The sequence below is a fragment of the Manihot esculenta genome, chromosome 11, assembly GCF_001659605.2.
Source record: "Manihot esculenta cultivar AM560-2 chromosome 11, M.esculenta_v8, whole genome shotgun sequence".
Classification (NCBI taxonomy): domain Eukaryota; kingdom Viridiplantae; phylum Streptophyta; class Magnoliopsida; order Malpighiales; family Euphorbiaceae; genus Manihot; species Manihot esculenta.
In genome coordinates, this window is record NC_035171.2 from 3,622,332 (window position 1) to 3,642,249 (window position 19,918).

At 35.1% G+C, this 19,918-nt stretch overlaps 2 protein-coding genes across 10 annotated transcripts; both read right to left on the reverse strand.

Annotated features, from left to right (window-relative positions):
* Positions 1–1,175: 1,175 nt before the first annotated feature.
* LOC110626037 (probable plastidic glucose transporter 3) lies at positions 1,176–8,006 on the reverse strand. Of its 4 annotated transcripts, XM_021771767.2 has the most exons (15): positions 7,564–8,006; positions 7,000–7,145; positions 6,213–6,324; positions 6,050–6,117; positions 5,833–5,965; positions 5,368–5,467; positions 5,176–5,288; positions 4,997–5,090; positions 4,325–4,478; positions 4,103–4,246; positions 3,944–4,017; positions 3,153–3,241; positions 2,635–2,749; positions 1,872–2,050; positions 1,176–1,572 (listed from the first exon to the last, which is right to left on the reverse strand). In XM_021771767.2, exons 2-14 carry the CDS (start codon positions 7,100–7,102, stop codon positions 1,874–1,876), a joined length of 1,476 nt encoding a protein of 491 aa, XP_021627459.1. In that variant the 5' UTR covers positions 7,103–7,145; positions 7,564–8,006; the 3' UTR covers positions 1,176–1,572; positions 1,872–1,873. The 4 variants fall into 4 exon arrangements, with proteins under 4 accessions (XP_021627459.1, XP_021627460.1, XP_043817466.1 ...); XM_021771768.2 differs by lacking the exon at positions 6,050–6,117; XM_043961531.1 differs by lacking the exons at positions 5,833–5,965; positions 6,050–6,117.
* Positions 8,007–9,611: 1,605 nt separating this feature from the next.
* LOC110625915 (golgin candidate 5) lies at positions 9,612–19,450 on the reverse strand. Of its 6 annotated transcripts, none has more exons than XM_043961738.1 (21): positions 19,216–19,450; positions 18,909–18,971; positions 18,598–18,790; positions 17,317–18,209; positions 17,061–17,132; positions 16,399–16,473; positions 15,574–15,688; positions 15,254–15,315; positions 15,087–15,134; positions 14,299–14,583; positions 14,150–14,209; positions 13,972–14,055; positions 13,818–13,883; positions 13,637–13,735; positions 12,936–13,154; positions 12,434–12,542; positions 12,138–12,358; positions 11,865–11,924; positions 11,641–11,754; positions 10,060–10,134; positions 9,612–9,952 (listed from the first exon to the last, which is right to left on the reverse strand). In XM_043961738.1, exons 3-21 carry the CDS (start codon positions 18,743–18,745, stop codon positions 9,917–9,919), a joined length of 2,841 nt encoding a protein of 946 aa, XP_043817673.1. In that variant the 5' UTR covers positions 18,746–18,790; positions 18,909–18,971; positions 19,216–19,450; the 3' UTR covers positions 9,612–9,916. The 6 variants fall into 6 exon arrangements, with proteins under 6 accessions (XP_043817673.1, XP_021627305.1, XP_021627302.1 ...); XM_021771613.2 differs by having other exon boundaries at positions 17,317–18,215; positions 18,950–18,971; positions 19,216–19,449; XM_021771610.2 differs by having other exon boundaries at positions 17,317–18,215; positions 19,216–19,449.
* Between the last annotated feature and the right edge of the window lie 468 nt (positions 19,451–19,918).

Genomic DNA, 19,918 nt, shown 5'->3' on the forward strand with positions numbered 1-19,918 from the left:
ATAAAGATTTAATAATAATTTTTTTTATTATATATAAATATAATAAAACTACCTAAATATTCCTATAAAATTTAATCAGACCCATCACCCCTTGGCCCTCCCTTATCCGTGGTTGATACGACATAACACGTGATAATAACCTTTATGGGAAGAATGGCAATATCTGCTTGAGAATCTTCGATGGACCGACTCCCACAATCTGTGCACCGAACATTGTGTATTTTTTGCCCGAGCCTCCACAACCCGCGCCTTCTTTACCTCATCGTCTATACTTTCCATTGTCAATCGGTATCATCCAGTCGACTGGAAGATAAAAGAAGAATCTCGTGATATTAATGTGATTTCTATTAACAGTGAGGCATTTTATCAAACATCAAAACTAGATTGAGTTCAAAAGCTGCCAAGGGCGGAAAATTTTTAGCTTAAGAGAAAGAAGTTGGTATCCGTCCTTATTGTTTGCTCTAATCAAGAACGTTTTCTCGTACTCTGCACTTGAGTTTTCCAACAAATTTCCTAAAACAGACAAAAGAGCATTAGAAGAACAGAGAAGAATGCGAACCTGATAATCTGTCCGTATGATAAATTCTTGATTCATTATTCATCAGACGTTAATATTTGGGCATGGTCATCTGCCTGGCCTCAACCTCATGGGGCTGGGTTGGGCTGGGAACCACAGCAACCCGCTTTCTACTTATTCATTTATTTTTATTCAATATCAAATTAGCTTGACTAAATTTATTTGTCTAATAAATAAATCACTATTATTCTCTAATGTGTTAAATAATTTATATTGAAATGGATTATAAATTTCTTCATAACATTGTAGGAAAATATACCACTTGAATGAGTTAAAATGTTTTAAAATTTCCGAACAAATATAAAACATTTTAATTTTAATTCGTCAATTTTATTAAACATCCTTTACTTTAAAGAAAATAAAGCAGCCATTTGATTATTAATTTGCTTTTTGCGAAGGCATTGAAAGTTTAATGAATTTCCAATGACAAGTACTTTGGTCTCCCCTTGAGCTGAATAGTTGGGAAAGGGAAGGGCTAAACCGATTATATGGTCATATTAAAATTTTAATTTGTGGGCATTTTTCCTTCCAATGGTGTGCTATGAAACCTAATTGCAATACCAAATATTTTCAGTGACGTTGTCTCGACTCTCGAAGCTTCAAAAGGAGTTTTTTTAACTGCGATTTTCAATCATATAACTGGGTTACAGGCGATAGTGTCATTTAGCATGTCAGCTCATTTCAGAAAATTGAGCATATGCTAATATCAACATCTTTCGGTCCAAACATATACAGCAGCAGAAGGCCCTTTGTCTTATCACATACGTATGCTACATTGCTTCAATAATTTCGAATAGAAAGAAACACCCGTGTGCTCACAAAAACGTACTGGCAACACAGGATTCCCAGACTGAGCACCTGATGTCTCTATTTTTCTAAGTTCTCCAGCTATACGCCGTCCAGCCAATATGCTTCTCACTTCAAGATATAGATAAAGCCAAAACCCGTGCAAAGATGTCCAGGGATATTCAGCATCCAAAAATCTACTTATCTTCCTGCAGTTGCCAAGCAATGAACAGGGTCAGGATGCTTGCCTGAGTTTTCAGTTGACACTGCTGTGCCCAAGTAATCAGGCAATGAATAATGTAATGATAAACTTAAAAGTTCACAAAAGCCTCATAAACGGATGCTTGCCCAGTTTCATTTTGTAATTACTGAATATAATTATTTGTAAATCATCAGATAATTGGTCAATACGCTTATAATGCTAATTTGAAGTTTAAAGAGCCAAGAAAAAGTTAAAAGGAAAAAGTACTAGCTGACCAAAATGGATGAATATAAGAAAAAGACTTACCTTTACGGCAGAAGTGCAATCTCAATTTCTTGGAGTGATTTTCCTTTGGTTTCCACCACGTTCTTCTTCACAAAAATTACTGCTAGCAAACAAAAGCTAGCAAATGCTGTATACAAGACCAGCGGCCCAATTTGCTCCAGCAAATGCAGAAACAGTAGACCAACAAAGAAATTTACAACCTGTACATCGACAATATAACAGTAGTTCTTTAAGTTTGCCAGGATAAAATCAATCAGAAATGAGAGGACAAATAATGAAAATGCAGACTATGTCTGCAAGTTCCTCAGCACAGCTCAAACTCACTTAAGCTGGACTACAAAATATAAATAATAGATTTCAACATCGAAGGAATTAAATTCGCAAATTGAAGAATAAAAATTCTGAATATAGTCAATGTTATAGATCAAACATTAAGGATGGTTTATTAGGCATTTGTATAAATGGCACTTATGTCCCTGCAAATCTTTCCTAAATCTGGTTGGGATATTTAATGTTGCACTTCAACCACTAATGGTCCACAGTGTGAACAATGGAACTAAATGCAATTCATAATAGGGATAACATATTATGCCAACTTTTATCCACAAAATGATAACTGAGAAGTAACATCTAAGTCAATCCAAAGTTCACTGTGAGTTGTAAAACAGAATTTCTCGTGTGCAAACTTTTTGTGCCCAAAGTGAAAAAGCAGCAAAAAGTGGAAAATTTATCTGCTGATAGAAGTTACAAAACCATAACCAGAAAACCAGAATAAGAAAATTACCCAATGCACAGCCATGCAAACTGCCATTGCCTTTGCCCTAACTCGACCTGGCAATATTTCAGACAGAAGTAGACTAGGGACAGGACCAGCACCAAGAGAAAATGTCAAGACAAACCTGTTTCATGTTTCAAATAACAGATATTAATGTACAGACCAGGAAGAGAGAGAATATCAAGAGAGCAGAGAGGCTTCAAACAATCTTCTTCAGTTTGACAACCCTTGACAAAGGCTGATTTTCAATCACTTTTTAACAACAAATTTTGCAACTTCCTTATATTTAGGGATCATATATTAAGAATATTCCTACAGCTCTGGGTAGCCAGGTTTTCCAATCTATTCTAGAATGGTGCCTTTTTCTAATGGATTCATCACGCAATTCCCATTAACTCATGAATTCAAAGAGATAATGAACCATCTTAAAGTACTGATCAAACTCTCATGAGCTTGGTTGCTCATTTGGTTTATTTAGGTAATTTATTCTCATCTTTTAGTACAAGTGATGGTGATTGACTACTTACATTAGCATGCCTCCAACAGATAGATATAATGCAGCAGTTCTTGGCACAAATGGACTAGGTGCAATAGCTTGAAGACCCATTGACACTGCCTGTACAGCAGAACGCGCAAAGTTAAAAACCAACACAATGTCAACAATTTATTTTGCTAAGTGCAAATCTGGCGTGAATGAAAACATCATAAATTGCAAACATGAGGTATCTGAATCCACAGGAAGACAGCTGCATATCAAATACAGAACTTACAACCAAAAACATCATTATATCCACTGTGTTTCCAACATACTTTGTGCACAACTCACAACCTCATCTCCTTTCCCCTGTTTCTTATTTGTCAATAAATATTTTTGCTTGGGAACCTAAGATCCATTTACTTTTGTTCAAAGCCATAATAAATATGGATGAACAGAGATAACTTTATAATTCCATTGGATAGGCAACTTGTTCTGGACAGTTTACAGTTTCGAGTGAATGATCAAATAACAAAGTAACTTTGTCCAGAAAAAATCATAATGTGTGCTTGTACTGTAAGTATAGAAATTAATCCTCAGAATAGACACTTTATAAAAAAAAAAAAAAGGAATGAAGGTCGGATTATCTCCAATTCTGCTCCTGACCCTAAGTCCCAATTGAGTGCTCAAACTAGAAAAAATGACCTCCTTAGAGAAGTACTGTGGTCAATGCATTTATTTTACGTTAAAATATGCTGCAAATAATTTCCATACACCAGACATAACCACCATCAAAAGAAATAAAAACAACCAAGCTTTATTCCCAAAAGGTTTTATCCGTACCATTCCAGAAAAACTCCCTATAAGAAGCAATTTTCTTCCCAGTTTATCCATCAAAAGCGTTGCAATTACTGAACCTGATGAAACAAATATAAACTGATTAGAAAAAAACAGTCAAATCAAAGTAAAAAATAAAATGTCTGGGGATAAAGCTTCCTATACCCGATAAGTTGAAGATTCCAATACATATGTTTGCAGACTTGGAAGGAACACCAGCATTTTTAAAGACAGTTGACGAGAAGTAGAATACGGCATTTATGCCAGATAGCTGTTGTAAGACAAAAAGTGCAGACCCAATGAAAACCACTGCAAATAGAGAAGTCAAAATAATTATCTGGAAGGAAACTAATTTGTAAATTCAACCACGAAAAAGAACTAGTGTACCTCTAAAATGGCGACCGTAGAGCAACTCTGATAACTTTACTTTATCTGCCTCATCTCCTCGGTCTGACTTTGACAATTCAACCATTGCAAATTTGACATGTGATCCTCCTAAAAGCTTCTCAAGTGCAGTCTCAGCTTCAGCACTCCTTCCCCTCTGAGGCATTTCCAGAAAAATATGTTAGCAATCACTTTGATAAACAATGTTTCATCACATCAATGGTTAAATGAATTACACTAATAAAACTCTTGAGCTGGACCATTCATTGGCAGGTATTCTGGAATTTCCGACAATGATGATGACACCCAAAAAATTAATCAAAAACATTGTAATGTAAAGGGACTTCTGAATGTATTAAACCAAAAAAAGGGAACTAGGAGGGAAATCTCGCCATGGCAGATGCATTATCAAATTTCTGGTGAACAGGATAATACATATCTTTATCCTGAAAAGAAAAGTTCAAGTGTTGTCTCAATCAAAATTTCAGTATGTGGTAACTAAGATGTATCTATACTCGAATCAGATCAAAATTCAGTAGGACCATACAAACCTCAACCATGCCCCGCTTAAAGCAAACCCAGGCACAAAGGCCAAAAATACCAAAAAAAAAAAAGAAAAGAAAAGAAAAGAAAACTGTTTGAGATGCAAATGTTTTAAAGTTGAGACCAGATAACCTTTAAAAGCCAATGAGGACTCTCAGCACAAAACTCCATGAAAAGGGCAAGGGCTGCAGCAGGAACGGCAGACACCCAAAAACAAATGCGCCACCTGAACAAAATAAGTACAGTTTAATATAGCATTCAATACATATGCACAATCAATTATTTTCCAATCTCCTGTCAACATAAATTACCAGCCCAAAGTTTCTTTTGCCGGGATCCCAATAAACAGAGACCCCATAATTCCAAGACCTGTTGATATTTGCGTTAAGCTACCATAAGTACCCCTTACATGAGCTGGTGAAACCTGCTTACGAAAAATAGATTTTGAGGGAAATAAAAAGCACAAGAGGCATTGCAGTAAAAAAAATTGACTCTTCTTATACCTCAGACACGTAGAGAGCTGCAACAGGTGGACCAATACCTATCCCAGTTCCGACAAAAAACCTTCCCAGAAGCATACCCTTCAGATCTTTTGTTGTTGCACTGCAATATTATATTCGAATAGCTCCATAAGCACACAAGGAATTATTAAAAATTGGATACTAATAGATTATCAGGCATTAAATTTAAAACAAAGGAAAGTGACAAAGAAACAAACTAATCCAGCTCTTTTAAAGCTAAATGAGACTCAATGGTTTCTGCATATATATAAATATAGTTGATAGAACCCTCTCGCCTCAATCTTTTTGTAGAAATTTATTACTAAACAAAATTTTGTCTTCTTAAAACTGAAATGAAGAAGCTCCATTAATTTGCAAATATATAGACTGAATATCCTAAGATACTGAGAAGGACCAGTAAACATAAAAATATGTACAAATGACGGACATAAGCAGATAAGCATATACCTAATTGATGCCCCAATTATCATTGGCAAAGCACACAGCTGGAAAGCCCGGCGTCGCCCAACCCCATCTGCAATCCAGCCACTGAACATGGATCCAATGAAAGCACCACCTAGGCATGTACTTACCACTAGACCTACATTTGATTTAAAATAACACATTAGAATAATTTTCAAAATAATATATATGTCTATATATTAGTCTCCATTGCACAACATACCTTCAGCCATGGTATTCCCACTAAAGCTGAGGTCCAAAGAAATACTTTCTAGTGTTTCATTAACTACACTGCATTAGTACATGAAAAAATGATAACCTACTATTTGTTGAATCTTGAAACATTAAAGGAGAGCAAATTAGAATTGAGTTTTAAAAGTGCATACCTAATATGGTAGCCAAACAAGAAAGAGGAAAGTGTTGCCACCAGTACATGCACCAAAGAACGCCTCCAAGAAGGGTGTCCAATATCTTTGCCTGTTCCTTTCAGCAAATGTTCTATAGTCCACAGCAGAAACGAGAACAAGTTTTTATATCTAAAGGAATTATCGAATTGGTTTATACAAATCAACTAGATGGTCATCTTATGTCATGAAAAGAAAACGGATTTCCAATCAGATTTTCCAAAAAATTAAAATCTCAAATTGGTTTATACAAATTAATTAGATGGTCATCTCATGTCAGAAAAGGGATTTTCAATCAGATTTTCCAGAAAATAAAAATGAATTTACCGCTGAACCTCTGACTCGGGGAGCACCAGCCATAAAAAGGTTGGATTTGCACACAGCGGCTTGATTATTAATTAATAAAGCAAACAATAGTTAAACAAACACACATCGTCAAAGAAAATCCTCATTCCAAGCAACTTGCACAATTTTTATTGCAAGTTAATTATTCATATCAAGTACACCTACAGATCTTTGGAGACTGGAACGACAAAATGCACTGCCACATCAGATTAAATAATAATTAAAAATAAAGGTCTCCTAACCAAAATGTGATTTTCGATAAAGCTCTAATTTGCTATATTTCGCTAGGTGAGGTCAGTTAAGGCAGAGAGAAAATTGCCCATGTAGTAAACATCAAACACTTTAAATTAACAAAACTAATAACCAAGCATATAATTTTAAGTGTTCTTAACGGATTTGAATACAGAGAAATTCGATTACACACCTGAACTTTCTTCTTTATCATAGGCATCTATGAAGTCGCTTGAAGGAACACGCTTGTACCTCGAGGAAGCAATGTCCCCATGACGCCCTCTCATAGTAAACATGAAACTCTTTCCAAAATTCACAGGTGGGTTTTTCAGCAACCGACTGCAAGACCATCGTCACCAACAGATCAACCATTAATACAAACATTCAGAAATTAACACACACATATACACATATTAATAGTTTTATACAAAAAAATGTGCCGCCATTTTAGATCTGTATTTGAATATTGCGATTACGATGTCCATTTTTTCTTTAAAAAATGAATGTGCATTATATAATTTTTGTTCTTTTAGAATTAAAGATTTCTCAATTAAAAGAAAACAAATACTCCATCCGCAATAAAATTCATCAGAGAAAGCTTGGAAAAAGGAAAAAAAGACTACCATTTCAAAGATCAGTATCAACAAAAATAAAATTGGACCATTTTCAATTAACCAACGAATCAGAGGAAGCTTTTCACAAAAGCAAACAAAACACGAAGCCACATTCCATATAAACGTAGAGAGAGAGACAGTACCTAAACGATTAGCGATAGGGTGGATAGAAAGGAGAAGAAGAAGAATACGAAGAAATGGTGAATTGTGGAGAGGTGGCTAAAATGCGCCAAAGTTATTGATGATAATTTTTTGTTAATCAACAGAGATCTTATTCATGCACTTAATAATAAAAGAAGCGTCAGCTTTCATGTTACAACTGATGACACGGAAATCTGAAGCGAGGATTTCGAAACCGCTCACATAAAGGAGGAGAAAGAAACCTCCAAAATGAAGAGAGAGAGAGAAAGAGAAGCAGTACTAATGTGCGCAGCTGGTGGTGGTTATATAACTGGTCTAGTACAGAGGAAGCAAAGGGAGAGGGGAGAGAGGTAGGAGACGCTAGCCACGTAACACCTGTCACTTAGGATTGTGATTGCTTGTTTCTCAGAGGGAGTTGGATCTGGTGTTTTCTTCCTATGAAATCTTTATGAGTTGTCCATTTATGTGCTGACACGATGGCAAAACAAAACTAAAAGAGAGAGATAATCTAAGCCCAACAAACAAAAATAAATTTTGTTTTGTGAAAAAAACATTTGACTAATTATTTTGATCATCATTAGGAGCTAACCATATGATTTGATCTTAATTAATAGTTACATCAATTCCTACTAAAGAAAAGCTGACTAACCAAGAAGCCAGCAAAGCATGTGATTCAAGAACTTTAATTTAATCCTAAGATATATGATTTTGTAAAAGAATTTAATATAAAGTCTGATTTACATACAGTTATTAACTATTATATAAAATATTTACTTGTTATAAAAATAATTAAATTAGCTAATAGCATGAAATTTCAAGCTTCTTAAACCCTAAGTTTATCAATCTTAAATGTTGTTTTTCGTATGAGCAAAATAAATATTGATTTTTGTAAAAAAGAATTATATTATATGATGAATAAATAAACTTTTTAATGGTTAATAATTTTATTAGCATATTATGTCCATTTTGTAATAAAAGTAACATGTAAAATTTCAGAAGATGAAAAGAATGATAACAGTGCTTTTACAAAGAGGAAGACGGGCTCTTCCCATCTTTCAGCAATTGAGGAAAGAGAACAGCGAATGATTCAGGTGTTGCCACATGTCATTCTACCATGGTTTTCTCTTTGGTTTTTATGCTTTTTGCATACAGTTCCTATGAAAAAGAGTATATTCCAACTGTTGCCTGTCAAGAAAGAAACATGCAACTTCACCCTTGTCATCCAACTGAGTGATGCATGGAGAGAATAACTAATGTCAATTGGTAATCAATGGAAAAGCATAAGCATCATCATCAAAGCTTGGCCATATTGGCTTTTGCTCTTTGTGCAACCACTCTGGACCCAAGTAACCGAGGTTACGGCTTATCATTGGCACCAACTATTGTGACCTCAAAGCATAAACCTGACCCACACAAGTAAAAACGTGTTGAAATTGCACTCCTGAATCCATAATAACGAGCCTCCAGAGCATTCTGTTTTACTGTCAACGCGAGGCGGTACATGTTATTGAAAAACAACAGCCAACAGGGGCATATAAATCAGTTTGACATCCTAATATTTTATTATTAACTTTTAATCACTAACATTTATAAGAATATATAATTCTTTAACCCATAAAATTTTTAAGATATAACTCTTACAATTTTAAACTTTATAAACTATAACTGCAATCTATAACTCATCTTTAGAAATTAAATAATTACATATTTATAAGTCATGTATTAAATGTTAATAACAAAAATATTACAATAAAAACTGATTTTTTATGTAAAGATCAATTGTCAATTATACATTTAACCAAAAGAAAAAGATCACGCATACCAAGTTTTTCTGTCTTGCTCATAGTGCATACGTTGTTTTTCCGAAGCTGGAGTTCAGCCTGCCTATACAGGTGGTGTTAGGCATAATGACCTTTCCTGCTGTACGCAGGTGAACCAACAGCAAGGGATCGACAGCCCCATCACATGTAATAATTTCCTTTGCAAGTACAAGTTGGAGGCTATGCACAACAGTGGCACAAGTTTTTTTTTAATTATGCTAAAGGACAAGAAAACAATGAAATATTTATAATTATTGGCAAGTAAATCAAATAATTAAGAATCATCTTCATGCCGGGAAACAAATTTCTAGTTCATATTACTTTTATACAACAAATACAGTACAATACACTTCCATGTTTTTTATGAAATTACGCTCTCTGAATATCTCCTGTCAAAACACTTGACCAAACAACTCAATTCATAATGTGTATAGAGGAAGAACTCTTGAATGATCAACTGGGTCTACTGAATGCGCGATAAACTATACCATGAACTTCCCCCACTAGTTGATAAAATCTGTCACGAGTCAATTCATTAGGTATTGACCATTGATGGACTCATTCTTTGGATCTGTCAATAAATACAAGCAGCAGAGCAATTAGTATACATAAATCAAAGAATGGACAAGTTTGGAGACCTCTTGGAGGTTAATAAAAGAGTTAAGTAGGCCAAAATACCTTGTTCACAAGCAAATTAACTTGCTCTCTATACATTTCTTTCAAGTCTACAATATCAGCACGAAGTTCCTCCAACTAGAAATAAATAAGAATTTCTCTTAATCAGGACATACTGAGGAGTGCTATGTACATACATCAGTGTTTTTCAGTAGGTCAATAAGGAAAAGAAAAAAGGAAAATCCAAAGAAACAAACAGAAGGATATCAAGAAATTTCACCATCAGTATAAAAAGAATCCAGCAGTCTGCAACTGCATGCTTATATTTTCTATGAATGATACTACTACCACTCATTGGACCCAAAGATTCAAAATAAGGTTTGATTTTTTACTTTAAGAAAGGTCCAATGCACTTTCAAAATAATAATAAAAAAGAAAGAAAAAGGTTCACTGCACAAAATTAAGTATAATATGACGGGAAAAAAAAGGTGATTCTAAGATAAAACTTTTGATTGGTAATGCTAAAACAATAACAATAAGCAAATGAAAGTTACCAACCCTCAAGTTTTTGTTCTTTATCTTCAATATTTCCCAATATTTATATATTTTCTTAGTCAAGTGTTATACAAAATGCCTCCATATCTATGAAATAAAATTACATTCCATTTTCTCCATTCTTTTTATCCCCTTTCAATTCACCAAAGGACCATATTATCATTCATATTACCTCGTCTCATCCATTGTTTCTGAGCCTATAACATGAAATAATATTCCATTTTATGCATTATTTCTCCTCTTTTAATTCACAAAAAGAGGCATATTATTGGTTCTAGTTTTCTTCACCCCCTCCCCAAGTCATTGTTTCCAAAACCTTTGCTTCTTCCAGTAGGTGAGAAGAACAATGCACAGGCTGCAGTAAGAACGTGAAAAAAAAGATATGCAGCAGTCCAGTAGAGAAATGCATTACTGCCAGAGGATTGTTACATACTGTAGGAAGAAATTAGGAATAAAGTGCAATGGAAGTCTGGAAGTTCTAAAAGGAACGACTTGGCAGGAAAAGGAGTTTTGCAGTTGAGATAATAACTGATTTTGTTACAGTTGTTGAGCTAAGTTGACTTGTGTGTAACAGTTACTGAGAATAGCTATAAATCTCAGTAGATCTGAGCTTGTAAGATTCTATTCCATAATTGCCAAGAAATATGATAATTTCTCTCTATCTCTATCCAAATTCTCTTCTCACAGTTCTTCTCAATTGCTCTCTTTCTCTTCCTCTATTCCTTCTAATTCTTCTCTAATTCTTGGTTAGGGTTCTGGTTCCTAACAAGGTAACAGATAGGCCCTCTGGCAGCTTAATAAGCACAGCAGGGACTAACACGGTTAATCTTTTCGATATAATCCAGGATTAATTTCAGAACAACAATTTTAGTCATAGGTTTTGAGGTGAAACAGTAGTTGTATCGGAATCCATAATGCTGGAGACTAGTTTAAGTCAATAGGCAGGTTCAGCACATTTCAAACATGTAACTGGAATACAGGATGTAAAAATACGGCATCATAATATATACACCTCAATCTACAACAATTTAAGGCTACACTTTATTTGAGATCAAAGCAATCAATCATGAACTGGGTTAGCATACAAACCTCCTCATCACGTTCACCCATCAACTCCAGTGCAGCTGAGTGCCTCCGCCTTAATGCTTCCAGTTCTGCTCGAACGCCAGGCAACAAGGCAGACTCTGCCCTCAACTTTTCACACTGCATTTAAATACATAATAAGAAATCAGAAGACACAAAAAAGCATGACAAAGATAGGAGATCACCTGTATCATAAATATGATTGCTTAGAATAACTTGTAGAAACTCACCTGTGCTGTCATTTTAACCAACTCCTCTGCAAGAGAGTCGCGGATTGATTCCATAGATGTCTGAATCACAGAAAAGAGTAAATAATTGATCAGCTGAATACGAAATAGAATGACAAGGTATATCCCCATAAACCCCATGGAATTGTCCCAGTGTCTCTTGTGTCTCTGACACTCTGTAGATGCCATGCCCATTAAGTACAAGATAGCATACAGAATGAATATAAGTGGTGAGCAAAATTTTTTCAAAAACATCTTAAGAGGAATAACGCATACCAAACGAGACATGTATGATGCAAGTTCACCCTCTTTCTGACGAAGAGCAGCTTCAAAAGCACCAGGTGTCATACTCTTCATGTAGTATGGGCTCATGGTTACCTCTCCAGGATTTCTTCTCTCAGAGAAACTGTCAGATGTGTCCAAAGATGCTTGCAGAAAATAGCTCTCCTCCATGCTGCCTAGGCTGCTAGCACTTGAGAGCTTCTGTTTCATGTTTCCTGAAATGCAACAAAACATATATGAACAATGCAGCAAATATGAAAAGTTAGATGGAAAGCAAAGCAAAACAATACCGTTCTCAAAACCAGAGTTGCTCTTTGGTGTTTGATCAGATGCAGCAGTGGAATGTATACAAGCTGTTTTTTCCAGATCCAATCGAGCAGCTTTTTCCCTTTCAATTTCCTACAATAAATTAATAGCTTAATTCAGGAAGAAACATGAAATTTTATACATTTGATGATAAAGATACTACTTCCATTATCCAGACAAGTCTCTTACAGATGCATAAGGGTTTCAAAAATGAACTAGATAAGCCTCCAAAGAAGCTCTCTTCTAATGTGAAGATTATTTCTTATCATCAAATTCAAAGTTTGGCTTCCAGGAGAAAAATTAAACTTCTCCCCCATCTCTTTGTTTATTTCTTCAAAATGTATAGAGTAAAGCATGTTTCTCCACAGCATCAATGAATAGTCGTTGACAAAGAAAATTTGGACAAGAGAAGGTATATTTTATAAACATAGTCATGAAACCTTAAACTGAATAAATACTGCAAAAGATAAATGATAAAAGCAGAACCTGCTGTAGAAGCTCCCTGTGCATCAGGGCATCATGTAACTCTTGCTTGTGTTTCTGCCTAAGTTCTTTAATTTCTTCTTCAAGTTGGTTCACACGACCTTCTTGAGTGTCAGCCTCCTCCTTGGCTGCAAGGTATTCCTGCCTATTTTCAGCTGCTCTCTGTCTCTCTTTTTCAAGGGACTTACTTAACTGCGTCTGCTCTGCTCTAAGACATGAAATCTGAACCATGAATGATTTCAGTAACATTAATTATATTAACAATGCAGTAAATAAATAACATACGTACGAATAATTTAATTTAGCTTTACCGTAAATTTGGGAACTTCAGTATTCTATTAATTAGGAAGTTCATATTATTTAAAAATCTATTGTTACTTGCACAGTATTTTATTTAGGCAGTTTAGGCTGATATGGGATTCCTAATTTTTTTCCTAATTTCTTTTGGTTTAGTATTTGTCATTAGTTACTAATACCACTAGTTTATAAACTATAAATACCCATGTATTCTAGTATTTTATTAGAGAGATTATTATGATATTATTATTGAGAATTTATTTTTCTTACTTCCTGAGAATTTGTTTCTCTAACTTTGTGTTCTTATACATATCAATCTGGTATTAGAGCTTGTTCTACATCAATTAAGCTCCATTACAAAAACTAGGTTGCTCATGTAAAGAAAGAAAGAAAAAGAAAAAAAAAACCTGAGCTTCCAAAACATTAATTCGTGATAGGGTTTGCGACAAACGTTCATTCACAGATCGCGCTCTTTCCTCAGCAGCAGCAGCTTTGGCCTCTGCTTCCTGGAGAAGCCACAGCGATTAATAAATTACATATTTACAAGTTCTGAATGTGTGATATTATAATTGAAATATGTCTAGGAACCTGGAGTCGAGAATTTAGAGATCTCTCAACGGCAGACCAAGCTTCAGCCCTTCTGGCCATTGTTTCCTGTTCAATTGATGAAAGAAGTTAGAACTCATAAACAAACCATTTCCCACAGCAAGCTCTAAAGGCTGATGGAAAATATCAAACATACCTGCATTGCTTCTATCTGCCTTAGAAGAGGCCTTGTAGACTCAGGAACTTGAGAAACCAACTCCTCACACCGGCGCTCACTTGCCTAAGAGAATAAGCAAAACAACATATAAGAACTAAAAACTAATGACTAATAATGCAAAAATCACTTAAAGCACAATGAAGAAAGTTCAATGCACTTGATAACGCTTTTGAAGGTCTTCTATGTCCCTGCGAAGCATGTCTTCTCTAAAAACAGCCTACAAAATCCAAAAGTAAAACTAGCCATTATTTATGGCAATCAATTAAATGAAACCTAATCAATAATCTCAGAAAAATGAGAAAAAACCTGCTGCTCCTTTCTACTCAAAGTCTGTCTTAATTCTTCAAGTGCCTGAACCAGCATGCTCTCACGCTCCCCTGCCTCCCTCAAACGGTTCTCTAATTCAGTTCTGGCTTCACTATTAGCACGTGCCTCCGCCAATGCTTCAGCCTCCTTGGCAGCAGTCAAAGCACTTGTATAATACTCTTTCTGCCCTGCAAGTTCTGCTTGGTGCTTTTCTATTGTCTCTTGCAGCAACTTTTCTGTAGCTGTCTTGTCCTTCTTGATACTCTCTACTTTATTCTCTTCCACCTGGAAGTGGACCAGAGCAATTTCACAAAATTCAACAAGAATTGTTTCTAGGAAACAATGACCTTAAGCTAAATTGAACTGACCAGTCACGCATAAAGTGTTCTCATGTTGCAGTTTGCAGATAATTTGTAAGATGAAACCGGAAGAAAAAGCCAGATAAAATGATAAAAGTTGCAAGGAACTCTCCTTCACCCTAATATTCATGGAAATTGTCTTTATTTCAAGCCACGTAAATGCTTACTCCAAGTAATTGACATCATAAGATACTGAGCAATGCTTTGGAAACGTTACAACAACGTCAAATCAAACTAAAAGTTTGAATCTCATAGAAAAATACATGCTAGAATCATGCTATGCAAATTATCTGAGCACAAATATTTTAATTATATGGTCCAAATACCAAACATAAACACAAATTTTATCACAAATTCAGACTTAAGTTCAGGGAGAGGAGTGTAATTAGAAATGTTAGCTATCGAAACTCCATTTCTGAATTAAATTACCTGAAGTTTAGTCATCAAGCCTTTCTTCTCCTCTTCAAGCTCTCTAATCTAAGCTTTCATAAAAAGAGTATAAAACATAAGAAACTTTTACTACATTAGAGAGGCAGGTGCACAGTGAAGTGGTATTAAAAACTAAAAGTTCCAAGAACTGTTAAGCCAGTAAATACCTGAGATCTTAATTTCCTAATTGTAGATTCTTGAGCAGCCTGCTTCTTTGAAAGTTCTTCACCTGGAAAAACAGAAATATATTAAAGTTCTGAGGGTGCCTAAAAGAAGAGTGTCACCACTTGTATGCAAGACAAATTTACAAAAAATAATGAATTTTCTTCACAAGCTAAACCACACAAGCCTAAGCCTAAATAATTAACCTCACGTACCTTTAAAAAAAAATGCTCACAAAATGGTACAAAAATTATAGCATGCTTTTCCATCAAAGAGAACAACCAGTACACTACAAAATGGAAAAAAGGGATTTTCATAGCTCCACCTTCAGCCATAACCTGACTGATGATTTCATCTTTTTCCTTCAAAAGTAGAGCTGCATCACTTTTCTTATTCTGCTCTCTCCGGAGTGTATCCCTTTCCTTTGTAAGGGCATAAACCTGTAACCAAACTTACAATTTGTAATTAAATCGCAGCAGTAATTAAAATATAGGAAATCAGATGATTTCACCCAAATATAGATTCTCTCCATTTTGAAAGTATACAGAAAATCCACCTCAAGCAACTAAATTTTGATTCCTAATTAAATGGAGTCTGCTTCATAAATTTTTTTTCACCAGGCTACAAATAGAATTAAAACTTAAGAAATCACCAAAATTCAAGTATTGCCTATAAATATTCTACATGAAACACCTTATTTTCCATCATTTTTTTTAACATGGATGATACTATGATAAATGTTCTACAAAGGATCAGCTAAAACTTCTTTCTGGCTTTTGGCAATATAGTCAAATTACATATTATATTAGCACTGTATTTCATGAATACATTATGCATGGAAAGGCTAAGAACTTGCAGTGCACAATTTATTACTAGGCATTATTTCTACGTTAAGCATTACAACAGCTTACACAACTCCCATCTTCATTTTGGTTATATCTTGATTCTTGAGTTACATATAAGATGGTCAACAACTGCTCATTTACTGTAAAACCAAGAGAACAACAGCTATTGTTGCTTATAATAGCAAATAAAAAAACGGCAGATGTTCATACATTCTAAATCCAAGTGAGATTTTTTTTGCTTACTAAAAAACATAGTAGATTTCATCATGGTAACACAGTGAGCGAGAGAGAGAGAGAGAGAATACCTTTCTTTCAAGGGTTGCAACTCTTTGATGGTATTCCTCTCTTAAAGACTCAATTTCTGCATCATTAGATTTTCTCTGTTCCAGAACATTTAGCCATCAATTTTAACATTCAGCTCAGAGATAGAAAAGAGAGTGTATTCACATATCATAGAATGCACATTATCAATAAGAGAGAGTGAGAGTTGATGAAATTGCTGCTTGCACATAAAATTTATGGAAACTGAACAAATTTCTCTAAGATAAATGAGGCAACCCAACAAATCACAAGTAGACATGAGCACTTGATGAGCTTCTTCTCCCATTACACTAACAAGAAAGTGACAATTTGAGAATAATACTATAAAAAGTTTAAATTTCAAGCTATGAAGGAAAAAGTACTGGGAGCATAAACTATTGGAACTGAAATAGGTAAATAAAGGGAAGAATTCAACCATCATAGAAGTATGTTAATTCTGAACAGTCACAAGCACTAATAAGGCAACTGATTCTTTTAAGACAACTACAAATTATTCCCAAAAAAAAAATAGAATAAAGTCATTGCGACAATAAATAATTGAAAATGCAATTTGCTAATTCAGAGTAAAAAAATTTCAATTAATTGAAAACTATTACATAAATGGCATATTTTGTTCAAAGGAACAAAAAAAAAAAGTTATAGTGACCTTCAAATCGTCTATCATTGATTTCAGGTGCTCATTTTCATTCATCATCTTCGCAATCTCATCAGCCTTTGCCTGAAAAATTCATAAGAGAATTGGATTAATGTTCAATGTGGGAGAATCAATAATAAGTATAAAAGGCTTTTGCAAGATGCATAACAAAACAAGAGAACATGACAATATTCCCTGATAATGCATCAGGATAGAGGGAAATTTTCAAGTCTTGCATGAACAACATTTGTTGCACTACACGAAATACCTGAGCTTGCCTTGCAGCACCTTGCAATGCAGTTTCCATCATTTTCATCTCCATCTTCACCTTCTCTAGTTCAACAAGTGAATCTAAGGAGTCAGACACATTTGACGCTGAGCTCAGACGTTCTGAGCTCAAACGTTGCTCCTTAGCATCAATTTCACCATCATTGACTTGCCTGACATCTCCAACTGTCTTAACATTAACATCACTTTCATCAGAAACTGTTTCCGAAGCCTCATCTGAGAGAACAGCAGTAGGGAAAGAAACTTCAGAAGCCATCTGCGTCTCTTCAGCAGTAACTGGAAAACCAGATGGATTAATTGCAACTTCAGCTTGAGTATCACTTGATGCCTCAGATTGAGCATCATTTGAGATTTCAGCCAGAACAGGAGAACCTTCTTTTACAACCTCCTCCATTTGCATCTTATGTTCATCTTTGCTCTCATTCCTATCAACAACTGTATATGATTCATCATGCATGACAGTATCATCCTCATCCTGATCAACTTGAACAGATCCTGTCTTGACCTCTACTGACTCTGAACTTTCAGCAGGGCCCATTTCTAAGATCTGCTTCTCCTGTGAATTGCCAACTGAATCTAACGTCTGAACATCATGTATGACAGGTTCACGATGTTCAACAGGTACAAATTGTGATTCAGACTCAGGTTGGACTGTGTCTGAAATTACAGCATCTTCTTTTCCTGCAATCTTCAGATTCTCATCTTCTTTTTCATTTTTGAGCACTTGATTTTCTCTTTCAACTGTAGGTTTTTCATTGGCAGAATTTTGTGTCTCGTCTTCCTCAACTCTAGAAAATTTCTCCGAAGATCCAGGTTTTGCTGAAGATTCAGTATTGCTATCCTCATCTGAGTTCCACGCACCAGGCCATAGTCCTGAAGCTGGCAGGCAAATAGGAAGGATTCTAAATATAATCAATCTCTAAATTGCAATTCCATGTATAAATATGCAGACTATGTTATTCATTAACTTGTGTGAATTTCCAAATTTATATTATTTCTGGCACAGGAACCTTGATATTCCAGTAGAATGTTAATATGGATATGGAAAACTAATTATTTTGGCTAATTCAACAAAATGCTCTTAGGTCCAACATTCCACTGGTAAATCACAGCCTTCTACTGAATAAAACAAGATCACCTATGTCAGCCTAGAATTTGAACCACTACTTTCACATGAATGATAGTGTAGCTTAAACTAGGCACCACCAATAAGTTATATTTTGTTAACAAGTAATGGAACAATAACAATAAATAAGAATACCTTCGCTGCTAGAATCGGGCTTCTCCTCCAACCCAAGAGCGCTATCAAAGTTCTTCTCAATATTCTTAACGCTCTCACTGAGCTTATTCACTGCACCAGCAAGATCCGGGAAGTTCCCCAAGGACACCTTCCCGCTAAACCAAGCCATCTCTTAAGCGGCAACCGATTCAAGAACTCGATCCAATACTCACTCCTGCATTTACACCTCAATACATCATAATTTTTTCCCAAAACGCAAAAAATAAAAATAAAAAATCATCAAATAACAGATCACAAATATATGCAACAATGAAGCAATTATAATATAGAACCAGGATCATCAAGTGAACGCCGATAAAAAAGCACGTCGAACCTCTATCAAGATCTGAACGCAGCTGGATGCATCCGGAAAATAAAAAATTAGCCATTGAAGTGTCAATTAAAAAGGAAAAAAAAAAAAAAAACCTAAATCTTAATGGAAAAACAAACAAGAGCAACACTAAGCATGATAGCTGAATACAACTTGATTAACAAAGCACCATTGCAGACAAGAAGATCCGTCTAATGGAGTTTAAAAAAGGATAAAAATGTCATCAGAGATGGAGAGGGGAGAAAATGGAAGAGATCGAGAATTGAAACCTTTTGTTTGGAAATGCGATGGGATTCGAATCATAGCTGGGGATGCTCCCTGTGTAATTGAGGGAGCTGGTGATGATTATCCGGTAGTGATAAAGGGAAAGGGACGGAAGCGCGAGGAAGAGAGTCACAGATGGTTAGTTCAGGTGTAGAAATTCACACCCCAGGGTCGATCTGACTCGTCTGTAATTGTACATTCTCTTGGTTGTAAGATGTAACGGCGACGGGATCCCTCTATCAAATAGTAATATTAACATCAAATAATAATAATAATAAATTATGATATTATTTAGTTGGTTTTTTAGGCTAAACTATAATTTAATCCCTCTGATTTAGTAAAATATAATATTTCATCCCTTTATTTTAAAAAATCGTCAATTTAATCACCGTTGACGTTAGTCCGTAACTGTGACCGTTAGTCTTAGTTAAAAGACTAAAATACCCATTATTAATATCATTCCCTTCTTCTTTACGTCCACACCCCAAAAACCCTTCTTCTTTTTTTACAGCCACACCCCAAAAATCCAAAACCCATTATCTTCTTCTTCAGTCGGTCATCAGTCGCTCATCCGATACCAGCGGCGGACGGGAGGGAAAATATCTGAATAAAAATTACAAGTGTGGCATTAGGGCTATTGTGAGGATTTTTTGAATCTGAAAGGAACAAGAACTCGCGCTCTCGGCATCAATGGCTTCCATTTCTCTT

Bases quoted from the DNA above. Each gene is read 5' to 3' on its own strand.
- LOC110625915 (XM_021771609.2), bottom strand. From the start codon at position 18,745: ATGGCTTGGTTTAGCGGGAAGGTGTCCTTGGGGAACTTCCCGGATCTT. The intron at 17,133-17,316 runs GTATTTCGTGTA...TGAATTTTTCAG, and splicing joins GTGCTGCAAGGCAAGCTCAG to GCAAAGGCTGATGAGATTGC. The intron at 15,316-15,573 runs GTGGAGCTATGA...CTGTTTTTCCAG, and splicing joins CAGTCAGGTTATGGCTGAAG to GTGAAGAACTTTCAAAGAAG.
- LOC110626037 (XM_021771767.2), bottom strand. From the start codon at position 7,102: ATGTTTACTATGAGAGGGCGTCATGGGGACATTGCTTCCTCGAGGTAC. The intron at 6,325-6,999 runs GTGTGTAATCGA...TGTGGACTATAG, and splicing joins TGATAAAGAAGAAAGTTCAG to AACATTTGCTGAAAGGAACA. The intron at 4,018-4,102 runs GTATAGGAAGCT...TTGTTTCATCAG, and splicing joins TGGAATCTTCAACTTATCGG to GTTCAGTAATTGCAACGCTT.